The sequence below is a fragment of the Pelophylax lessonae genome (assembly GCF_965119305.1).
Source record: "Pelophylax lessonae genome assembly, chromosome: 1".
Lineage (NCBI taxonomy): Eukaryota > Metazoa > Chordata > Amphibia > Anura > Ranidae > Pelophylax > Pelophylax lessonae.
In genome coordinates this window covers 344,774,046-344,793,319 of record NC_138768.1, presented here as the reverse complement: position 1 = coordinate 344,793,319, position 19,274 = coordinate 344,774,046, and the positions used below count along the sequence as shown (strand labels likewise).

Below are 19,274 nucleotides of genomic sequence, written 5' to 3'. Positions count from 1 at the left end.
AACAATCTGTGCGTGTGTACGGGGCATAAGACTTTCCTTTACTGTACGGAGTAATCAGCAGTAGAAAATAATGTTAGGCATTCTTCCAGATTCAACTTTAGTAATTAGGCACTTATCCACATCAAACATAAATACAGTATTTACATTCAGTTGGTTGTCTGAGGCTTGCTTCCTTAAGTCCCCGTTCACACCAAATCAGACTTTGAAATCGCGTGAGTGCGTTTTCAGGTGCGACTTGGCTGAACAGATGTCTACGCAAGTCGCACCTGCAATCGCCAAAAATAGTGCAGGAACTTCCTTTTCAAATCTGTGCCACTGCAAAGTCGGTGTCGTACCGATTTGAACAGTTCCACAGCCAACAAAAGGGAATGACTTTTCATGCGATTTGGACCTATCAAATCGCATGACAAGTCGCACCGGTGTGAACGGGGCTAAAGCAGCATTAAACCCAAAAGCAATTATTTATACTAAGATGTGGTGTTTGCATTATATTTCTTTTTTTAGGCTTTTCTTCCTTTATTTTCTCCTGGCAATCTGGCCAGTAAGTCTGTTGTTTTTCAAAACAGCATACTCTCCTGCAGATGTAGCAGTTACAGGGATGAGACAAACCATTTGCCAATGACAGGGGGGCTTACAATGATCATCTTTTATATATTTATGCAAAACCTTTATCCCAAAAGTTACATAGTTACATAGTAGGTGAGGTTGAATAAAGACAATAGTCCATCCAGTTCAACCTGTGTAGGTGTGTGTGGCTGTAATCATCTCACCTGCTGTAACTGCTTATAGAGTATTAGCTGAAATTTGGCTTCAACTTTTTAGTGTATTTAAATCTTCTAGTTCAGGGGTAAACTTGAAAGGTCCACTTACCAATTTTCCATTCAGTCCGAGGTCCGGAAAAGTGACCGTCAAATTCCAAATACAGAACGCCAACAACAAAAAAAGGCATTCCCCAAAACTTTTGAACTATACACAAAAAAATGACCTAACAAATATACAACCAATATGTGAAATATGATGTTTGATCCATAGATAGAGAGAGACTGCAAACAGAATTTTGTGTCTTTTAGCTATTCTTCCCGTCTGATTTATCATTTCAGCCATTGTGGCGACAATGATGGAAAACAAATATATATGTGCATGTAAAATAAATCTATAATTTTAACTATACAGAACTACAGAAATGTTTTTAAAAACATTAATGTATTTCACCTGCATATCCACTGAAAATATACAGCAAAAAATAGTTTGTACTACTGTAAACCATAAAAATGAAGTCTCACTGCATTTTTAAAGAATTATTTTCATTATATTATATGAAAATAATTCTTTAAAAATGCAGTGAGACTTAATTTTTATGGTTTACAGTAGTACAAACTATTTTTTGCTGTATATTTTCAGTGGATATGCAGGTGAAATACATTAATGTTTTTAAAAACATTTCTGTAGTTCTTCTGTATAGTTATAATTATAGATTTATTTTACATGCAAGCATTCCCGCACTAGCTTGTCTTCCTAGTTGCTGTAGAGAAGAGAAACCTCCTTCCTCTTAGGTGGCATGATCGTGGTCGGTCGGGGATGCAGGGATGGTCGAGATGTGAGTTTGGAGTGACCCTCTTCGATGTGGTAGGTCCCGGTCTGACTGCTTGGCAAGGAGCTGAGCTCTCAGACACCCATGCACCTAGCCACCGAGCAGATGTCTCTTCACTGCCTGCCGCCGAAGCCCGGCTTCCCTCAGCTCAGTGTCCACAGACTACAACTCAAGGAATGCAGTGCGGGGGTGCTTAGGCGCGAGGAGGAATAAGTTCCTCCTCCGCTGTGAATGCTGGGCGGCGGGCAGGGCAGCGGTCGGGTGAAAATTAATAGGCAGCAGCTTCAGCACAGACAGACCGCCGCGGTCCAAAGCTAAGCGCGCCTGGGTCCGGACGCCGCCCGGAGTCCACCTATTGAGGACCCGGTTCTAGTACATCTAACACTGCCCTCCCCCCAGACTGACAATACTGCTGTCCAAATGTGCCCCTCCTTCATCCAGAGTGGAGGAACTCAAAGACCCCTTTTACACATACGAAACGTTCATTTCATCGGTTTAGTCGTGGCGATCTGCGATTATTAGCAGGACTGTGACATTGCAGCGGACAGATCGGACCCCTAACTGACATTTTTGACACTTTTGGGGGGGACCAGTGACATTACTACAGTAATCAATGCTAAAAATATGCACTGTTACTGTAATAATGACACTGACAGGGAAGGGGTTAACACAGTGGGTGATCTAGGGGTTAAATGTAAGCCTAGGGGAGTGTTTCTAACTGTGGGGGGATGGCCTTTTGAAATGATCACAGAGACCTGTGTTCCTATATAGAAGGATCACAGGCGCTCTGTGATCATTCCAGAGAGAACGGTCAGCAGTGTTTACAACAGCTGACCGTCCTTCTCTCTCAGCGGGGAGCAATCGCGGGTGTCAGGCGGTAATCAGAGCCACCTGCCCCGTGCATCTGAGTCCCCGCTGCCGAGAATTTCCCCCTTAATGACCAGGCCATATTTTGCGATTCGGCACTGCGTTACTTTAATGTACAATTGTGCGGTCGTGCGATGCTGTACCCAAATAAAATAGATGTCCTTTGTTCCCACAAATAGAGCTTTCTTTTGGTGGTATTTAATCACCTGTGCGATTTTTATTTTTTGCGCTCTAAACAAAAAAAGAGCAACAATTCTGAAAAAACAATATTTTTCACTTTCTGCTATATAACATTCCCAAAAAAAGAAATGTAAAAATCTAAATTTTTTAACATTTTAGGCCAATTTGTTTTCTGCTACAAATTTTTGTAAAAAAAAAAATCGCAATAAGCGTATTTTGATTGGTTTGCGCAGAAGTTATTGCGTCTACTAACTACGAGAAAGATTTATGTCATTTTTATTGTTTTTTTTTCTACTAGTAATGGTGGCGATCTGCGATTTTTAGGGTGACTGCGACATTGCGGTGGACAGATCGGACCCCTAACTGACATTTTTTACACTTTTGGGGGGGACCAGTGACATTGCTACAGTAATCAGTGCTAAAAATATGCACTGTTACTGTACTAATGACACTGGCAGGGAAGGTGTTAAAACAGTGGGTGATCAATGGGTTAAATGTGAGCCCAGGGGAGTGATTCTAACTGTATGGGGGCAGGGCTTATGGAATGACCATAGAGACCTGTGATTCTATATAGAAGGATCACAGGCGCTCTGTGATCATTCCAGAGAGAAGAACGGTCAGCTGTGTTTACAACAGCTGCCCTTCCTTCTCTCTCAGCGGGGAGCGATTGTGGGTGGCAGACGGCAATCGGAGCCGCCGGCCCAATGCATCGGAGTCCCCGCTGCCGATTGCCGGCGTGTGACCGACGTAGACCTACGTCGGTTTGCACAGGAGGGCCAGCCTGCTGCAGTATATATGCTGTGGGCGGTCCGGAAACCAGTTAAGTGGTTAAAAAGCAATCGTAGTGTAAAAAAGAAAATCCTGATCATCTCCCCAGAGTAGTACAGTGTTACTGTGGTAATATTGTATTGCTCCAGCCACTGTATTTAAAAAAGAAAAAAATATATATAAGAAAAGGAAAAACTGTAATAAAAAAATAAAAAAAAATAGAAAAATTGAAAAAAATTCTTATTTATTTCTTTTTTTAAATACTGCCACCAGTCAGTAACCCTGATCACCGCCACACCAGTTATATGATGACGCTGTACTGTACTGGGGACAGTATGTAAAACATTTTAAAAAACATATATATATATTTTTTTATTTCTTCATTTTCCAAAAACATTATGAAAAAAAAACTACAACTTCAAAAAACTTGCCGTGCCTCTTACTAAATACCTTGAAAAATAGAAAAATGATTGCGCAGGTAGACACAGACAATATATGAATACAAACTGCTGGCAACAACACAACAGAACTGTGATAAACATAGTAAAAAGTAAACAATGCCACGCTTAGAGCCGGTTCACATTAGCACGACTTGTCAGGCGACTTGTCAGCCTGACAAGTAGCGCTCCCTCGCGGTCCATTGACCGCTACAGGACCCGTTCTAATAGGAGCGACACAAGTCGCTCCGACTTAGAAAAAGGGTCCTGTACTATTTCGGGGCGACCTCGGAGCGACTTGCATAGACTTCCATTATGTGAAGTCCCTGCAAGTCGCTCCGAAGTCGCGGTGCACATCGGTGCACGCGACTTCACAGGTCGCCCCCCGAAGTCGTGTCGCCTCAATGTGAATGGGCTCTTAATGTTAATGATAAATAAACAAGTGTCCATAAACTGAAAACAAATCATGCTATTCCTAATGGTGAACTTCCTAAAGAGTATCTGACTGGGGTGAATAAAGTAAATGCACGTTCTGGTCACCCAAGTGCACCTCCACCAGAGATCATATAAATGCCTCCTTACCAGAAGTCTAGAGTCTGGACAAACAGCATGCAATCACAGAAGATCCAATCGGCTCCCTCCACTATGCTGAAGAACATGTTGATTAGTTCCTGGGAATGTTTGGATTTACACAGGCTGGATTTTATTGGAATTCTTGTAAGTGCTTAGTCATGACATCACTACCGGGTACTCCGCGCCAAATTAAAAAAAATGCGAACATTCAAAAGAGCCAAACTTGGCGTTTTGAATGCTTTTAAGTAAGCGCAAGAGGAGGGGTTTGGGGTATATTAGACCTCCAGATCCCTCCACCAGAGTACCTGTCGAAAAAAAAAAAAATTTAAATGTTCAAAAATATCGGCCAATATCGGTCGATATCCGATAACCAAGATATCGGTATCGGCAATAAAAAAACGATATTGGTCGATCACTAATGCTAACACTAATATTTTAACAGCATGGTTTATATTAGATAAAAGAACTAAGGTGTGAAGGCGCCTGGTTCGTAGTAATCACACTTAAGGTGACCTGCTGCCCGCTAAAAAAATGGGTTTGACCACTTTTTGAAAAATATGTGGTCTGAGTATCGCCCGGAAATGACAACACTTGTGACATCACATGCTGTTAGCGGTGGAACACAAGCCAGCCGCCGACACGCTAACCGATACCAGGGGATCCCCAGCTCCATACGGGACTGCGTGACACACATATTTTGGCATTCCTTCCTAGTGCCAGGACGGCACTACATATGTAAGCATCCCTATTTATTTTCGACTTTTAACTTAAAGCGGTTGTAAACCCCGAAAAAAAATAAAAAAAACCTGCAAGACACAGGCATAATGAGCTAGTACTAGCTCATTATGCCTGTGTCTTGCAGGTTTTTTATCGCGCCGGTTTAGGAGATATTAATTGTACCTACAGGTAAGCCTTATTATAGGCTTACCTGTAGGTAAAAGTGTCAAAAAGCGGGATACTACCACTTTAATAAAGGCAGTATTACACTATATTTGCACCTTTGTTTCCTATGTTAACCCTCTCATGAGCACCCTGGAGGATTTGGTGGATTGATCCTGCTAGGAGGAGAGGAGTGGAGAGTGTTGTCCATCCAGCAGTACTGGGCCCGATAGGTTTGGGCTACCTGCCCCCTTTTTTCCTGCCCCATGGAGGATTTGGCAAATCTATCCTGCTAGGAGAGGAGTGGAGAGAGTGATCCATCCAGGATCTTTGCCTTCAGAGCCTGCTAGGTCTGTGTGACCTTCTCCCTTCTGGTGAGCGCATATCTTTAATACTTCTCACAGGGTGGATATCCTCACATAAGGCACACTCTACTTTGCTACTCCCTGGCACAAGATTAATGCACCTTATGGCAGCACTCTAGCCATTGTATATGGACTTTTGAGTCACTATATTTATGAACCACTTTGTATAATATATGCACAATCCCACCACCACCACCACCACCACCTATGGTCACTTTTCATGATACTGTGTATGATTCATTTTGTATGGTATTAACCTGTCAGAGATTTTATATATATATCTTTTATTGTGTACTGATTGAGACATTCGTCTTGAGGTTAATACACCTTTGTGCACATTGTCACTTTATTTATGTTTGGTGCACATTGTCACTTTATATTTGGTGCACATTGTCACTTTATTTATATTTGGTGCACATTGTTACTTTATTTATATTTGGTGCACATTGTCACTTTATATTTGGTGCACATTGTCACTTTATTTATATTTGGTGCACATTGTCACTTTATTTATATTTGGTGCACATTGTTACTTTATTTATATTTGGTGCACATTGTCACTTTATATTTGGTGCACATTGTCACTTTATTTATATTTGGTGCACATTGTCACTTTATTTATATTTGGTGCACATTGTTACTTTATTTATATTTGGTGCACATTGTTACTTTATTTATATTTGGTGCACATTGTTACTTTATTTATATTTGGTGCACATTGTTACTTTATTTATATTTGGTGCACATTGTTACTTTATTAATATTTGGTGCACATTGTCACTTTATTTATATTTGGTGCACATTGTTACTTTATTTATATTTGGTGCACATTGTTACTTTATTTATATTTGGTGCACATTGTCACTTTATATTTGGTGCACATTGTCACTTTATTTATATTTGGTGCACATTGTCACTTTATTTATATTTGGTGCACATTGTTACTTTATTTATATTTGGTGCACATTGTTACTTTATTTATATTTGGTGTACATTGTTACTTTATTAATATTTGGTGCACATTGTCACTTTATTTATATTTGGTGCACATTGTCACTTTATTTATATTTGGTGCACATTGTCACTTTATTTATATTTGGTGTACATTGTCACTTTATTTATATTTGGTGCACATTGTTACTTTATTAATATTTGGTGCACATTGTCACTTTATTTGAACATTTGTTCTGAGGGTATCACACCCTCATATACTTTGTGCACATTGTCACTTTATTAGTCACCATCACTTATTTTATACACCCTAATTGATGTATTACTCACTGTTATTTTGTACTGTCTATGCCCTTATTTTATGAAATTATTTAATTTTTTTGTATATGATTGATTTTGTGGTGTACATTCTCTTTGAGGCCAACATAACACCATCATTTATGTGTATATTGAGACACTCTATTTGAGGTGTATACACCCTCACATACTTTGTGCACACTGTCACTTTATATTGACTATTACTGTTTTTTCAAAACACACTTGCACCAGCGCTAACTTCCCCCGTTTTCATGATTTACATTAATAACTCAGTTTTTTTTTAAAGTAATTCAATTGTGTACAAAATGTCCTCTGTTACATATGTGGTGTAAAAGGCTTTGGCTTCATGGTCTTTGTAGTCACTTACTGTCCGCATACACCTGTGGCTGCATATTATTGCTCAGGGCGGGCTTCCTAATGGTGACAGTGGCAGTACATGTCTGCGCAATGAGGGCTGGAATGGTCACCTATAGCCTCCCCATCATAAGTGCTTTGGATAAAGCACTGTTACCCTGAACACAGACCTAAATTGGCACTATTACCATTATTTAAATGAAAGCTGCAGATTTAGAAAGACTTAAAAGGATTTTGGAAATTACATTATCATGGTAAAGATTACATGGGATTGGGTTTACAGCAATTGCAGCCACAACTGAAAGCATTCAAGGAGCTACTAATGGCATCCAGTAAAACAGGAACTCTCAGAAATTCAGAAACTTCATTCACTTTAGCTTAATCTGAGCTCTGTATAATCCATCGGCTGCGAGCTCTGATGGAAAACTAGCTTTCCAGCATGAATGTTAGCATGTCTTCTGCTGAACAGACAGCAGTACACATGTACCGAATTACGTGCGGGTTCTTTCTGAACCGGCCAAATCTTGGTACCTGTATCTGCCTTTACTTTCTGAAGCCTTTTGGTTGTGACTTCACCTCTTGCATTATTATTGACATTTTAACTTCCTTCAGGCTTTATGAATGTGTAAAACATGGAACTTCCTTGTTTGACTGGTCCAGAATTACCAGAGGGTGTATACCAGGAATACCAGAAATACACTAACTGCCATGGTGCAGCACAACAATGTCTGGATGAAAAACTAAACTGCTCAGCAGGCAAATTATTATTATTATTATTATTATTATTATTATTTGAATACATTGAACTATTTTTTTTATTTATATTTTTACTTAAAAGAGAAGTATGGCCAAAGCTTTTATAGCCATACTTCTCTTGTGGGTCACAGGAGTGCACTTACTTCTGCTCTCCTGTGACCCAGAATCAGCCAAAAGCAGACTACTGCCTGATCTCTTATGACGTGGCAGAGATGCAACAGGCTCTGGAAGGATCTTGACCATATTGTTGGGATCCTTCCAGCTGCCTGATTGACAGCTGGCTCCACCTCTCAACACATAGATGAGAGCCAATACCAGTCATGCCCGCCCCCTCTCCAGCCTGGCACTCCAGTGAGCGCAGGAGGAGCAGAGTGGAGAACAGTGACTCAGTCACCACTCTCTGCTCTCAGCAGACTCAGAACTGAGTGATCAGCGATCCTGTGATCGGTGAGTTCTTGGTCTAAGAGTCGACATGGGACAGCTGCAGCATCACACTGATGCTGCAGCATTGAGGCGAGTATGAATGTTTATGTTTATGTTTTATTAAAAACCCCAAACTTCTCCTTTAATTAAAGCAGAAAGCAAAGCAGAAATCAAAACAAATTGAACATTGGTTATTGACCATAAGTTGTCTTTGACAACTTGTTCACAGTTATAGAGACACCAATGAAGTGCATCCCAGGACAAAACAGTGAAGCTAATTGGGGTCGGTAGTTAACAACATCTGGAGTCCAATTAATGAAATGAGTTTGGAGGTGTGGTGTTAAAGCAGAGTTCCAGCCAAATTTATTTTTTTAAACCCCAGAGATATTCTTTTTAATCCATGAAATCTATTTTATATTAGCTAAATATATTATTGTGTGCTATGTTATACATCATTTGTTTTAACAAACTAACTTTATATTTCTTCTGCAGTGGGATCCCATCTTAGATGTGGGCATGTGAAGCCCACATGTACCTTCTTCCGGGACTAGGTGCTGCTGGTTTACCAGAGTCAGAAGACATACACGAGGGTCGAGGAAAATTTTAATACAGAGCGGACGGCTGACTGAGAGGAGACGGGGCTGAGGTGGGACGGAGGTGCGGCTGTGTCAGTAATGCACGTCTTCTAGCTTTTAATGGCTAGAAGCCCTGCATTACTGACACGGCCACACCTCCGTCCCACCTCCTCTCAGTCAGCTCTCTGCTCTTACAATTTTCCACTATTTCCGTCTGCCTCCTCTCAGCTCTCCCATCCGCCCAGCCCTGCCCCCTGTAAGGACTCGAAGACGCGCCTCCTCTCAGCTGTCTGCTCTGTATTCAAATTTTCCCCCCATCTCCGTCCCGCCTCCTCTCAACTCTCCCATCCGCCCCGCCCCCTGTAAGAACCCAATGACGCGGTGGCAACTCCGTCCTGCCTCAGCCCTGCCTCCTGTCAGTAAGCTGTCCGCTCTGTATTAAAATTGATGACGCACATCTCCCAGGAGCCTGTGCGCCGCAGGAAGTGATGTATCTCACTGCAGTGCCAAAGGAGGAAGAAAATTGCTTACCCCCTAGCAACAAGGTAAGCCAATCAAGAAAAAAAAAAACGTCGGCAATGCTGTTTTTAATTGAGGAATGCCAGCAATTTCTAAAAAGTTTAAAACATGGGTGGAACTCCGCTTTAAGATTGCTGTTAATAAGAAGCATCAGCTGCTGTGAACAATGCTTCACAAAAAGGAGCTCTCTGAAGACATACAATCAAGAATAGTTGATCTGCATAAGGGATACAAAGAAATCTAAGTGTTTAGGCATCCATCAGTGAACAGTAAAACAAATTGTCCATAAACTGAGACAGTTTAGTACTCGAATCTTTCTAGAAGTGGGTGCTCAGCCAAGCTGACCCCCCAAGGCACAATGCAGAATCCTCAATGAGCTAAAAAAGAACCCATGAGTATCAGCTAAAGGTTTGAAGACATCACTGGAACTGATTAACATCCCTGTTTATGAGTCTACCATGCCTAAGTCTTTGAACAGGCAGGGTGCCCATGGCAGAACACCACAGAGCCAATGTTCATTGGTGCATGGTGGCATGTTACACTCCCCCCACCTTGAAAAAAAATTTCCACCATCATAGGTGGTCATTGACGGAAGAAACCCACCTGCATAAAAAAATGAACAGTCGCACAATCATTGGTAGTCGGTGGCCCTTTCACCTCCTCCCAGCCTGTATAAAAAAATTACCCCCCCCCCCCCTTCAAATAACAGTCCCACAATCGTTGGTGGACCATGACCCTTCAAACCCACCACCTTTACCTTCAAACTGCTGAAATCTTCCCTCTGGCTGCGTTTACAAACATTCATCCTATTTACAACATAGTAAGGGTGGCATTCTACACTGCGATGGCACTCAGATTGACTCTATACATTGTGCCTGTGATCTGAAAAGTGGCAGTAGCTCAAATCCCAAGAATTCATGGGTGTTTTCTGCTGCGTCATTTTAAAATGGCCCTCCAGAAATACAAGTCCTCCACTCAGCCATTTTAAAATGTATGGCCATAGTGAAGTGATTAATGTGTGAATACCTAAACTAATTCTAAAAGATGAAGGTATTTTTTGAAGATGAGGATCGGGGGTTGTTCTGTGCAAAACCATTGCACAGAGCAGGTAAGTATGACATGTTTGTTATTTTAAAAAATACATATATATCTTTAGTATCACTTTGCATGTCATACAAAAATAGTTGCCTGAACGAATTTATAAATAAAAAACGAATTTAAAAAAAAAAAGTAGTTGCCTGATTAATGTGATATGATCAAAAATCGTATTACCTTAGTACGATCATCTCAAGAATTAGAGTAAATAAAATACTAAATTTTCGCAGAACGGTGAGCATCGGTAAGCTGCAAAAGAGAACCAAACATATATTTAATACTTTTATGTACTATACATATACGGCAGGCAGCTCACTAAGGTACTCCCGTTCATTATTTTTTTGGAAGCAAGCACTGAATTAACATTGTTCAATTACTTTTATATACTGTATTTTGTATGACAACATTTAACATTTGCTAAATTCAAATAGGTAATATTATTATGTTTCTTCAACTGATTGATTTATTGTATTAGTGCAGCATAATTTCAGCAAAGGCTCCAGAAGCAAGATGAAGAGATAATTCAGCAAAACTTAACCACTTTACCACCGGAGGATTTTCCTGCTGTACGTCCAGGCCACCACTTTTTGCGATTCTGCACTGTGCGACTTTAACTGACAATTGCGTGGTCATGCAACGCCGTACCCGAACGAAATTTACGCCCTTTTTATCCCACAAATAGAGCTTTCTTTTGGTGGTATTTGATCACCTCTTTTCATTTTTTGCGATATTAATAAAAAAATGCGCCAATTTTGAAAAAATAACAATATTTTCTACTTTGACAGTTAAAAAATATCCAATATATTTAATTTTTGTCATATATTTAGGCCAAAATGTATTTAGCTACATGTCTTTGACAAAAAAATTCTCAATGAGCTTATTTTTAACCGCTTTAAGACCGGAAGATTTTACCCCATTCCTGACCAGGCCATATTTTGCGACTCGGCACTTTGTTAATTTAACGGAAAATTGCGTGGTCGTGCGATGCTGTACCCAAATTAAATTTATGTCATTTTTTTACCCACAAATAGAGCTTTCTTTTGGTGGTATTTGATCACCTGTGCGATTTTTACTTGTTGCGCTATATACAAAAAAAGAGCGACAATTTTGAAAAAATAACAATATTTTTCACATTTTTTTATATGAAATTCCCCCCCAAAAAAAGTAAAAATCAACATTTCTTAACATTCTAGGCCAATCTGTTTTCTGCTACATATTTTTGGTAAAAAAAAAAATCGCAATAGGCATATTTTGATTGGTTTGCGCAAAAGTTATCGCAGCTACTAACTACGGAAATTTATTTAATTTTTATTGTTTTTTTTTTAACTAGTAATGGCGGCGATCTGCGATTTTTTTTGCGGAACTGCGACATTGCGGCGGACAGATTGGACCCTTGACTGACATTTTTGACACTTTTGGGGGTACCAGTGACATTACTACAGTAATCAGTGCTATAAATATGCACTACTACTGTAAGTGGTGGTGGTGGTGGTGGTGGTGTGCACTTTTTGGTGTCATTAACACGCTCCTGCTACGGTCTCCTCTTCTGGCATCCGGCTCTGCAAGCTCCTCTTACTGCTCTGCGAACCTCATGCAACTACAAAGACAGACTACATAGTGCTCTCCATTTAAACAAAGTTTATTAACCTCCCTGGCGGTCTGATTATGTCAGAATCTTTGATCTAAAAGCGGTACATGCTTTGCATGGAAATATGTTGTTTTATATTTTAGGTCTGTAGTTCTTAGGAAACTCTCATTTAAATCTATCCAAACAAATTCTGTAGAATCATTTGATATACTTCCCAAATTTTTTTTAGTTTCGGTGCAGGATGAGTAGTTTCATCAAATTCTTCATTGTTTTGGAAGTGGAGATATTTCCTTATGAGGGAGAATCTGTACTCTGACATGACCGTGCCAAAGAATGGAGAGGCAGGTAATGTATTGGTTGTCCCATACCACTTCTGCAGGGGTTTCCCCACCACTCCCTGAAGAATTATTAGGCCCAGAAATTTCCAAATGTCATCTTTGGTCACTGGTTCCCACTTTCTGCATCTTGAACATTTCTGATCTTAGCTCTTTGTACCGGTTTGTCTCGGTAACTATTTTTTCAATACCCTCATTGGTTAGAAATAATTGTAGGTATGCCAAGGGGTTGTCATGGTCAACGTAAACTTTCATACCAGGTGCTCCAGTAAATGGGTATCTTGGGGGTGCTGCCTGATCCGTACCACAGTCAATAGAGCACCAAGCTCTCATATCGCTGAGCTCAGTCGCAGAATCGTCGCTGTCATCACTTTCAGTGCCTGATGATGAATTTTCCCACAAATTACTATTGATCAGTTCTTTAAACAATGCTGATTCATTGTCGCTGTTTTTCAGTTCATCTAAAAGTGCTTTTGAGCTAAAAGAACACTTTTTGGACGCCATGGACGTTCTCAATTTTCCAGGCACAAAGTGCAGGCAGGGCGCTGGAAAAGACACTAGGTGAAAGAAAACCTGTGGTGAAATGGCATGATACAAAGTTGTAATCCTAACAGATTACACTGTATCATGTCATTTGTTTTTATTTATTTTTTGAATCTCCCGCCGGTTCCAACCCCCTGCGTTGTGGCACTCGCAGGGAAGGGAACCAGAAGACAGGTGCCGACTTCGGGAGGACAGCAGAAGGATGGCTGGAGGACAGCGGGGGAGTACGGCAGGGGATCGCAGGGGAAGGTAAGTTTGATTGTGGGGTAATCCTGAGTGTGGCTCGGATTTACCCCTTTGGGAGCTGTATATTAACCCTGAGCCACACTCGGGAATACCGCCAGGGAGGTTAAAAGCCCCCATATAAAAACACTTACAAAATATAAAATCAAAAGCGCATGTGATCACATTCACATTCGTCTGCTCGCCACTCCGCACAGATCTCAGTGGCTGCGTGACATTGCGGGCTCGGCTCCTCCCTAGGATAGGTTGGTAGTTTTATGTATTATTGATTTAAAAGGACCTTGATTGAAGACACACAATTTTTTTAGAAGAACACTGCAGTGAATCACTCTTTATATTGTTATACATTGTTGTTATATTATATATATTTTTTTTTTTTTACACATGGACTTTCTTTTTTGGGGGGTAGTTTTATGTATTGTTGATTTAAAAGGACTTTCATTGAAGACACACAAATTTTTATTCTTTATTATATTTTTATTCTATTACTTTTTATGGTGATTTTTGGTTGCGCTGCACTGTAAGAATATTTGTTATTTGTACTGTGGTTGGATCACTAGGAGTGTACAGCAGCAATTTTATATAATCAATGAATATACTAAAATATTGACACAGTATTTGGATAGTCAAGGGTAGCGCTAATTGTATCTCACATACTGTAAAACAATGCCAGTGTTCACAAGAATTGGCAGACATGGCAGAACAATGTCTGTTAACCACTTGCCGACCGCCTCCTGTACATTTACTGCTGCACGCAGCCACTTACAGGCAAAGTGACATAGTACTACGTCGATTGCCAAAGAGCCTGTAGGGGGCGAGCGCGCGCCGCCGGAGGCGCGCTCCCACCCCCGCTCATTCCCTGCCTAGCCAGCGCATGTGACCGGTGGCTTCGATGGCTGCCGGCCACTCGCGATCTCCCACAGGAGAGGGAGAAAGACAGACGGCTGATGTAAACACAGCCGTCTGTCATTCTCACTGAAGTAGGCACAGAGGCTATGCGATCCTGCTATATAGGATCGCATGTCTCTGTGGTTACTTCACTAGCCACGACCCCTAACAGTTAGAATCACGCCCCTAGGGACACACTTAACCCCTTGATCACCAATAAAGTTAACCGCTTCCCTGCCAGTGTCATTTTGACAGTAACAGTGCATATTTATAGCACTGATTACTGTAGTAATGTCACTGGTACCCCCAAAAGTGTAAAAAATGTCAGTCAGGGGTCTGATCTGTCTGCCGCAATGTCACAGTCCGGCAAAAAAAAAAAAAAATTGCAGATCGCTGCCATTACTAGTTAAAAAAATAAAAATAAAAATGACATAAATCTTTTCCGTAGTTAGCAAACGCAATACCTTTTGCGCAAACCAATCAAAATACGCTTATTGCGATTTTTTTTTACCAAAAATATGTAGCAGAAAACAAATTGGCCTAGAATGTTAAGAAATGTTGATTTTTACTTTTTTTTTTGAGAATTTCATATAAAGAAATTTGAAAAATATTGTTATTTTTTCAAAATTGTCGCTCTTTTTTTGTTTATAGCGCAAAAAATAAAAATCGCACAGGTGATCAAATACCACCAAAAGAAAGCTCTGTTTGTGGGAAAAAAAGGACGTCAATTTCATTAGGGTACAGTGTTGCACGACCATGCGATTGTCCGTTAAAGTCCCGCAGTGCCGAATCACAAAATAGGGACTGGTCTTTCAGCAGCCAAATCGTCCGGGGCTGAAGTGGTTAAAGTACTGGATCACAAATCAACATAAAAGCATATGAAAAACATACATATTGACAAGTCCTCTATAATAAAGTGGATTTGAATCCTTAAGCCAAAACAGGTTTTTATTAACACAGAACATGTATACCTGTGCCCAGAATTCAGCTTTACATTTTGCAGCTGGAGCAGCATTATAAATGTAACACCTGTCATGGGATCAAAGGTAACACAAGGAATATTATAGTGAGCCTGATCTGGCCTAAAACATTCCCAAGCTTACAACATTGTTCTGTAAAGGGAATATTGATTTAAAGGGAATGTGACCCATGTCACACTGGTGATTATACGGCTGGTGACACCTTGCCAGCAGCAGAACCTCGGAAGTACAACTTCAATTTACTGTACCTAAGGGCTTGTGTCAATGAGCAAATGTAGCATGACTTCAAGTGCATACAGCTTGCATTTGAGGTCAGTTTGAGATGCTTCTGGGATTAGTAAATTCAGAATTTACTGACAGAAGCATTTAACTGGCAGTTGTCCTCCTAATCTCCATTTAACCACTTCAGCTCCAGAAGGTTTGCCCCCCTTCATGATCGGGCCATTTTTTTGAGATACAGCACTTTAACTGACAATTGCAAAGTCATGCAACACTGTACCTAAATAAAATGGGTGTCCTTTTCTCCCACAAATAGAGCTTTCATTTGGTGGTATATGATCAACTACGTTTTTTTTTTTTTGTGCTATTAACAAAAAAAGACCGACTATTTTGAAAAAAACAAACACATTTTTTTACTTTCTGCTGTAAAACATATCTAATAAAAAAATGTAAAAAATCGAATTTCTTCATCAATTTAGGCTAATATGTATTCTGCTAAGTTTTTGGTAAAAAAAATCCCAATAAGCGTATATTGATTGGTTTGCGCAAAAGTTATAGCACAAACTATGGGATATATATACGTATTTTTTTTTTTTTTTTTTTTTACTAGTAATGGTGGCAATCAGCAATTTTTAGTGGGGCGGCGAGATTGTGGCGGACAAATCTGACACTAAGTGACACTTTTTGGGGACCAGTGACACAAATACAGTGATCAGTGCTAAAAAAAAAAAAGCACTATCGCTGTACTAATGACACTGGCAGGGAAGGTAACATCAGGGGCGATCAAAGAGTTAAATGTGTTTCCTGGGAGTGCTTTCTAACTGTGTGGGGTATGCTTTGCCTGGGGGAAGACAGAGATCTGTGCTCCTGCTTAGCAGAAACACAGGATATCCATCTTCCCCTCTCACAGAATGGAGATCTGCCTTGTTTACATTCTCTCTTTCTCAGGAATGATCGCTGGGTGCCGGCGAACATCGGGCCTGCAGACCCACTGATTGGCTCCCGTTTTGTGTCCAATCACAGCGCACATACTGGCCCTAGACCTGGAAATTGAAATGATGTATAGGTACGTGATTTCGTGCTAAAGGGCCACCCTGCTGCAGTATATGTACGTAGGGAGGTCCGGAAGCTGTTAATGTCTTTATGAGCTGCATCAACCTGCTTCAAGGTTGTTTTGCATTCTCTTTTGAGGCAAACTACAAGTACAAGTACATCACCGCAGGCCCTAATAGACATTGCTGTCTAAATGGCTAAAATACTGCAGAATCTTTATTACTGGTCAGTGGTCACTAACCTCTCGCTGGTTTAGCAACGTTTTAAGTGAAGGTACGTTGACTATTACTATTCCTGTCACTGGCCCTAAGATGTTTACTGAGACAGACAGAGAGGGGCAGATCTTCCAGTTGCAATCCCCGTAGAGACTGCTGATGAACTTGGATCCTCCACTCCTGCACAGCCAGGCACACTGAATTTTCACATCACCCAGAGTCAGAGAACAGTTCGGGATTTTGTGTTTTTTTTTTGTTTTTTTGTTTTTTTATTTGAGGGTTCTTACTATAGATGGGGATGGGAGGTTATGGGATACCCACTTGACTTCAGCAAAATTTCAGCAAACTTCTCCCTCGCTCTCCTCCTGTACTTCACTTTGCTTGCTCCAGTTGAATGACTCTGATATGTCTGACAGATTGCCAGTCAGATTAGCAAAAGCCCATTACAGGCAGGAACTTGTAGCCCCACTTTGTGTAGCACAGACTTAGTGATACAGCTTGTACTTTTCCTCTGTGGCCACTGATCCCAGCACCACCTCTTTAGGCACTGCCAACCCACCTGGCTGGAGCTGCCCCTTTCACTAGTCCTCCAGGCTAACTCTACACACCAGTCCACCAGACTGACTCTTCACCAGCCCACCCAGCTGACTCTCAGGAGATCTCTAGGGAAAAGGCTGAAGACCTTAGCACATCGCTGTCTTCAGGGGGGACTGTTCATGTGGCCTTTGACCCTTTGTTAGTCCGCACAGTGTTGACAACTCACTCTGTCCTCTCTTTTTCCCATGCCTCCAGGAAAGCATCCTCTCTTTGTGTTTTTTGGCATGACCCTTTCATCACCCAAGCCCCAGGCCGAAGCAGGAAACCTCCCCCCAGACTAGGGGGTTTGCCCTAAGGGTCACCAACAACCTCCTCAACACTGCATGTCCATCTTCTATCCAACTGCCCCTGCTGGCATGGCCCATGTCTATTTATGAGGTATTCTCTGCCCCCTGCCAGCCCATTACTGGGGATTGGCTGAGGCCTCATCAATATGAATGGCAGCCCCTCCTAACCCTCACTCTCTCTAGTCCTAGAAGATTCTCCAACCATCTAGAACAGGGGGAGGCATCAGAGAGCTGTCATGAGTCATCCAGCCCTGAACTCTAATAAACCCTGGCCCAATTAAAACTCACCAGCTTAAATGTGAGTCAGAGTATGGTTTTCCTACACTCACTTCTAGCACTCACTAGAGGGTGCTACAGTGACATAGAAAGCTGTGCAGGGATGTCCTCCTGCCTGGACAGTTTCAAAGGTTCAGGGCCAGATGTGAACAGGAGAGTAAGGCCCCTTTCACACAGGGAGTCCGTCAGGCGGACTCCGTTTTTCTCAGTGGGGGATCAATCCACCGATCCCCCGCTGAGCAGGCGGATGGCAGCTGTGTCTCAACGCTGTGTGCAGAGACACAGCTGTCAGGTCCCGCTGTTCTCTATGGGGGAATTGGATGGGAACGGAGCATCTTTCCGTTCTCATCCAATCTGCTGGACAGATGGAAAATAGGGTTTCCATCCATCCAGATTTGACAGGTCGGATCGGATGTCAGCGGACATGCCCCATAGAGATGCATGGGGTGTCCATTCAGATCTGCCACAAAAACTAACAGGCGGATCTGAACGGTCCGCCTGTGTGAAAGGGGCCTTAGGTAGAAGTGTTCTGAAACTTCTGTAAACTCACTACAGAGTGAGGCCAATGTAAAAACTCTAGAGCAGGTCACAAGGTGGTTGTTATCCTCCTATAAATCTGTATGGTTATTTTACTAAAGGCATATAGGTTGCTCAATTTGCAAGGAAAGTTGCACTTTACAAGAGATTTTTCCACAGAGCTTAGTAATTGAGGAAAAAATTCTCTTTGCAAAGGATACCTAATTGTGTGCAAGGAACATGTTAAAAAAAAACTTATATTTGCTTGCACATGATTGATTAATGGGAGTCAGCAGAGCCTCACTTTTTTTCACAAAGCTATGGGGCAAAGTCCAATGCAAAATGTAAATTATCTAACAAAGCCTAAGCCTATTTGCCCTAAGTAAATTGAGAGCTGGGTAATGCTCAAGCCAAGTTGTCAGTGGTTAAGATCCTAATATATTTGTTGAACAATTAAAGTGAACTTTTTATCCATGTGTAGCGCCCCTCGGTAGGCTACTAATGTTAGGAAAATTTCGTTTTTGGCCTCCCTGTCATCAGGGAAATCAGTAATTATTCAATAGTGCATCCCACTGAACTCTTGGATATAGTGGACAGAAGACCTCTGACGCTGGCATGCATAAATATGCCTTTTCAGCCAATCCCTGGTCAGGAGAGTGAGTGACCAGTAGGGGACTGAGAGGGGTACAAATGGGCTGTGGCCTGGAACAGCTTTCTCTTGCTCCTGGGGGAGCAAGACGCAGCGTGAGTCCTGAGGCATCCCTGGGAGACTACCTGCAGCTTCAAATAATTATTTTGGGGTCTCGGCTTATGCTTGAGCTGGGGGACCTCTTGACTAGCCTTATAAGCATGTAGAAAGCTCATCAGGGCATCCAGAACCCAG

At 41.4% G+C, this 19,274-nt stretch overlaps 1 protein-coding gene across 1 annotated transcript in view; it reads right to left on the bottom strand.

Moving 5' to 3' along the window:
• SLC35D2 (solute carrier family 35 member D2) overlaps positions 1-19,274 on the bottom strand; it is a 171,661-nt gene that overhangs the window by 119,855 nt on the left and 32,532 nt on the right. Inside the window, exon 5 of the mRNA XM_082259648.1 lies at positions 10,829-10,900. Coding sequence (XP_082115774.1) covers positions 10,829-10,900 — 72 coding nt within the window. The remainder of the gene's footprint in view (positions 1-10,828; positions 10,901-19,274) is intronic.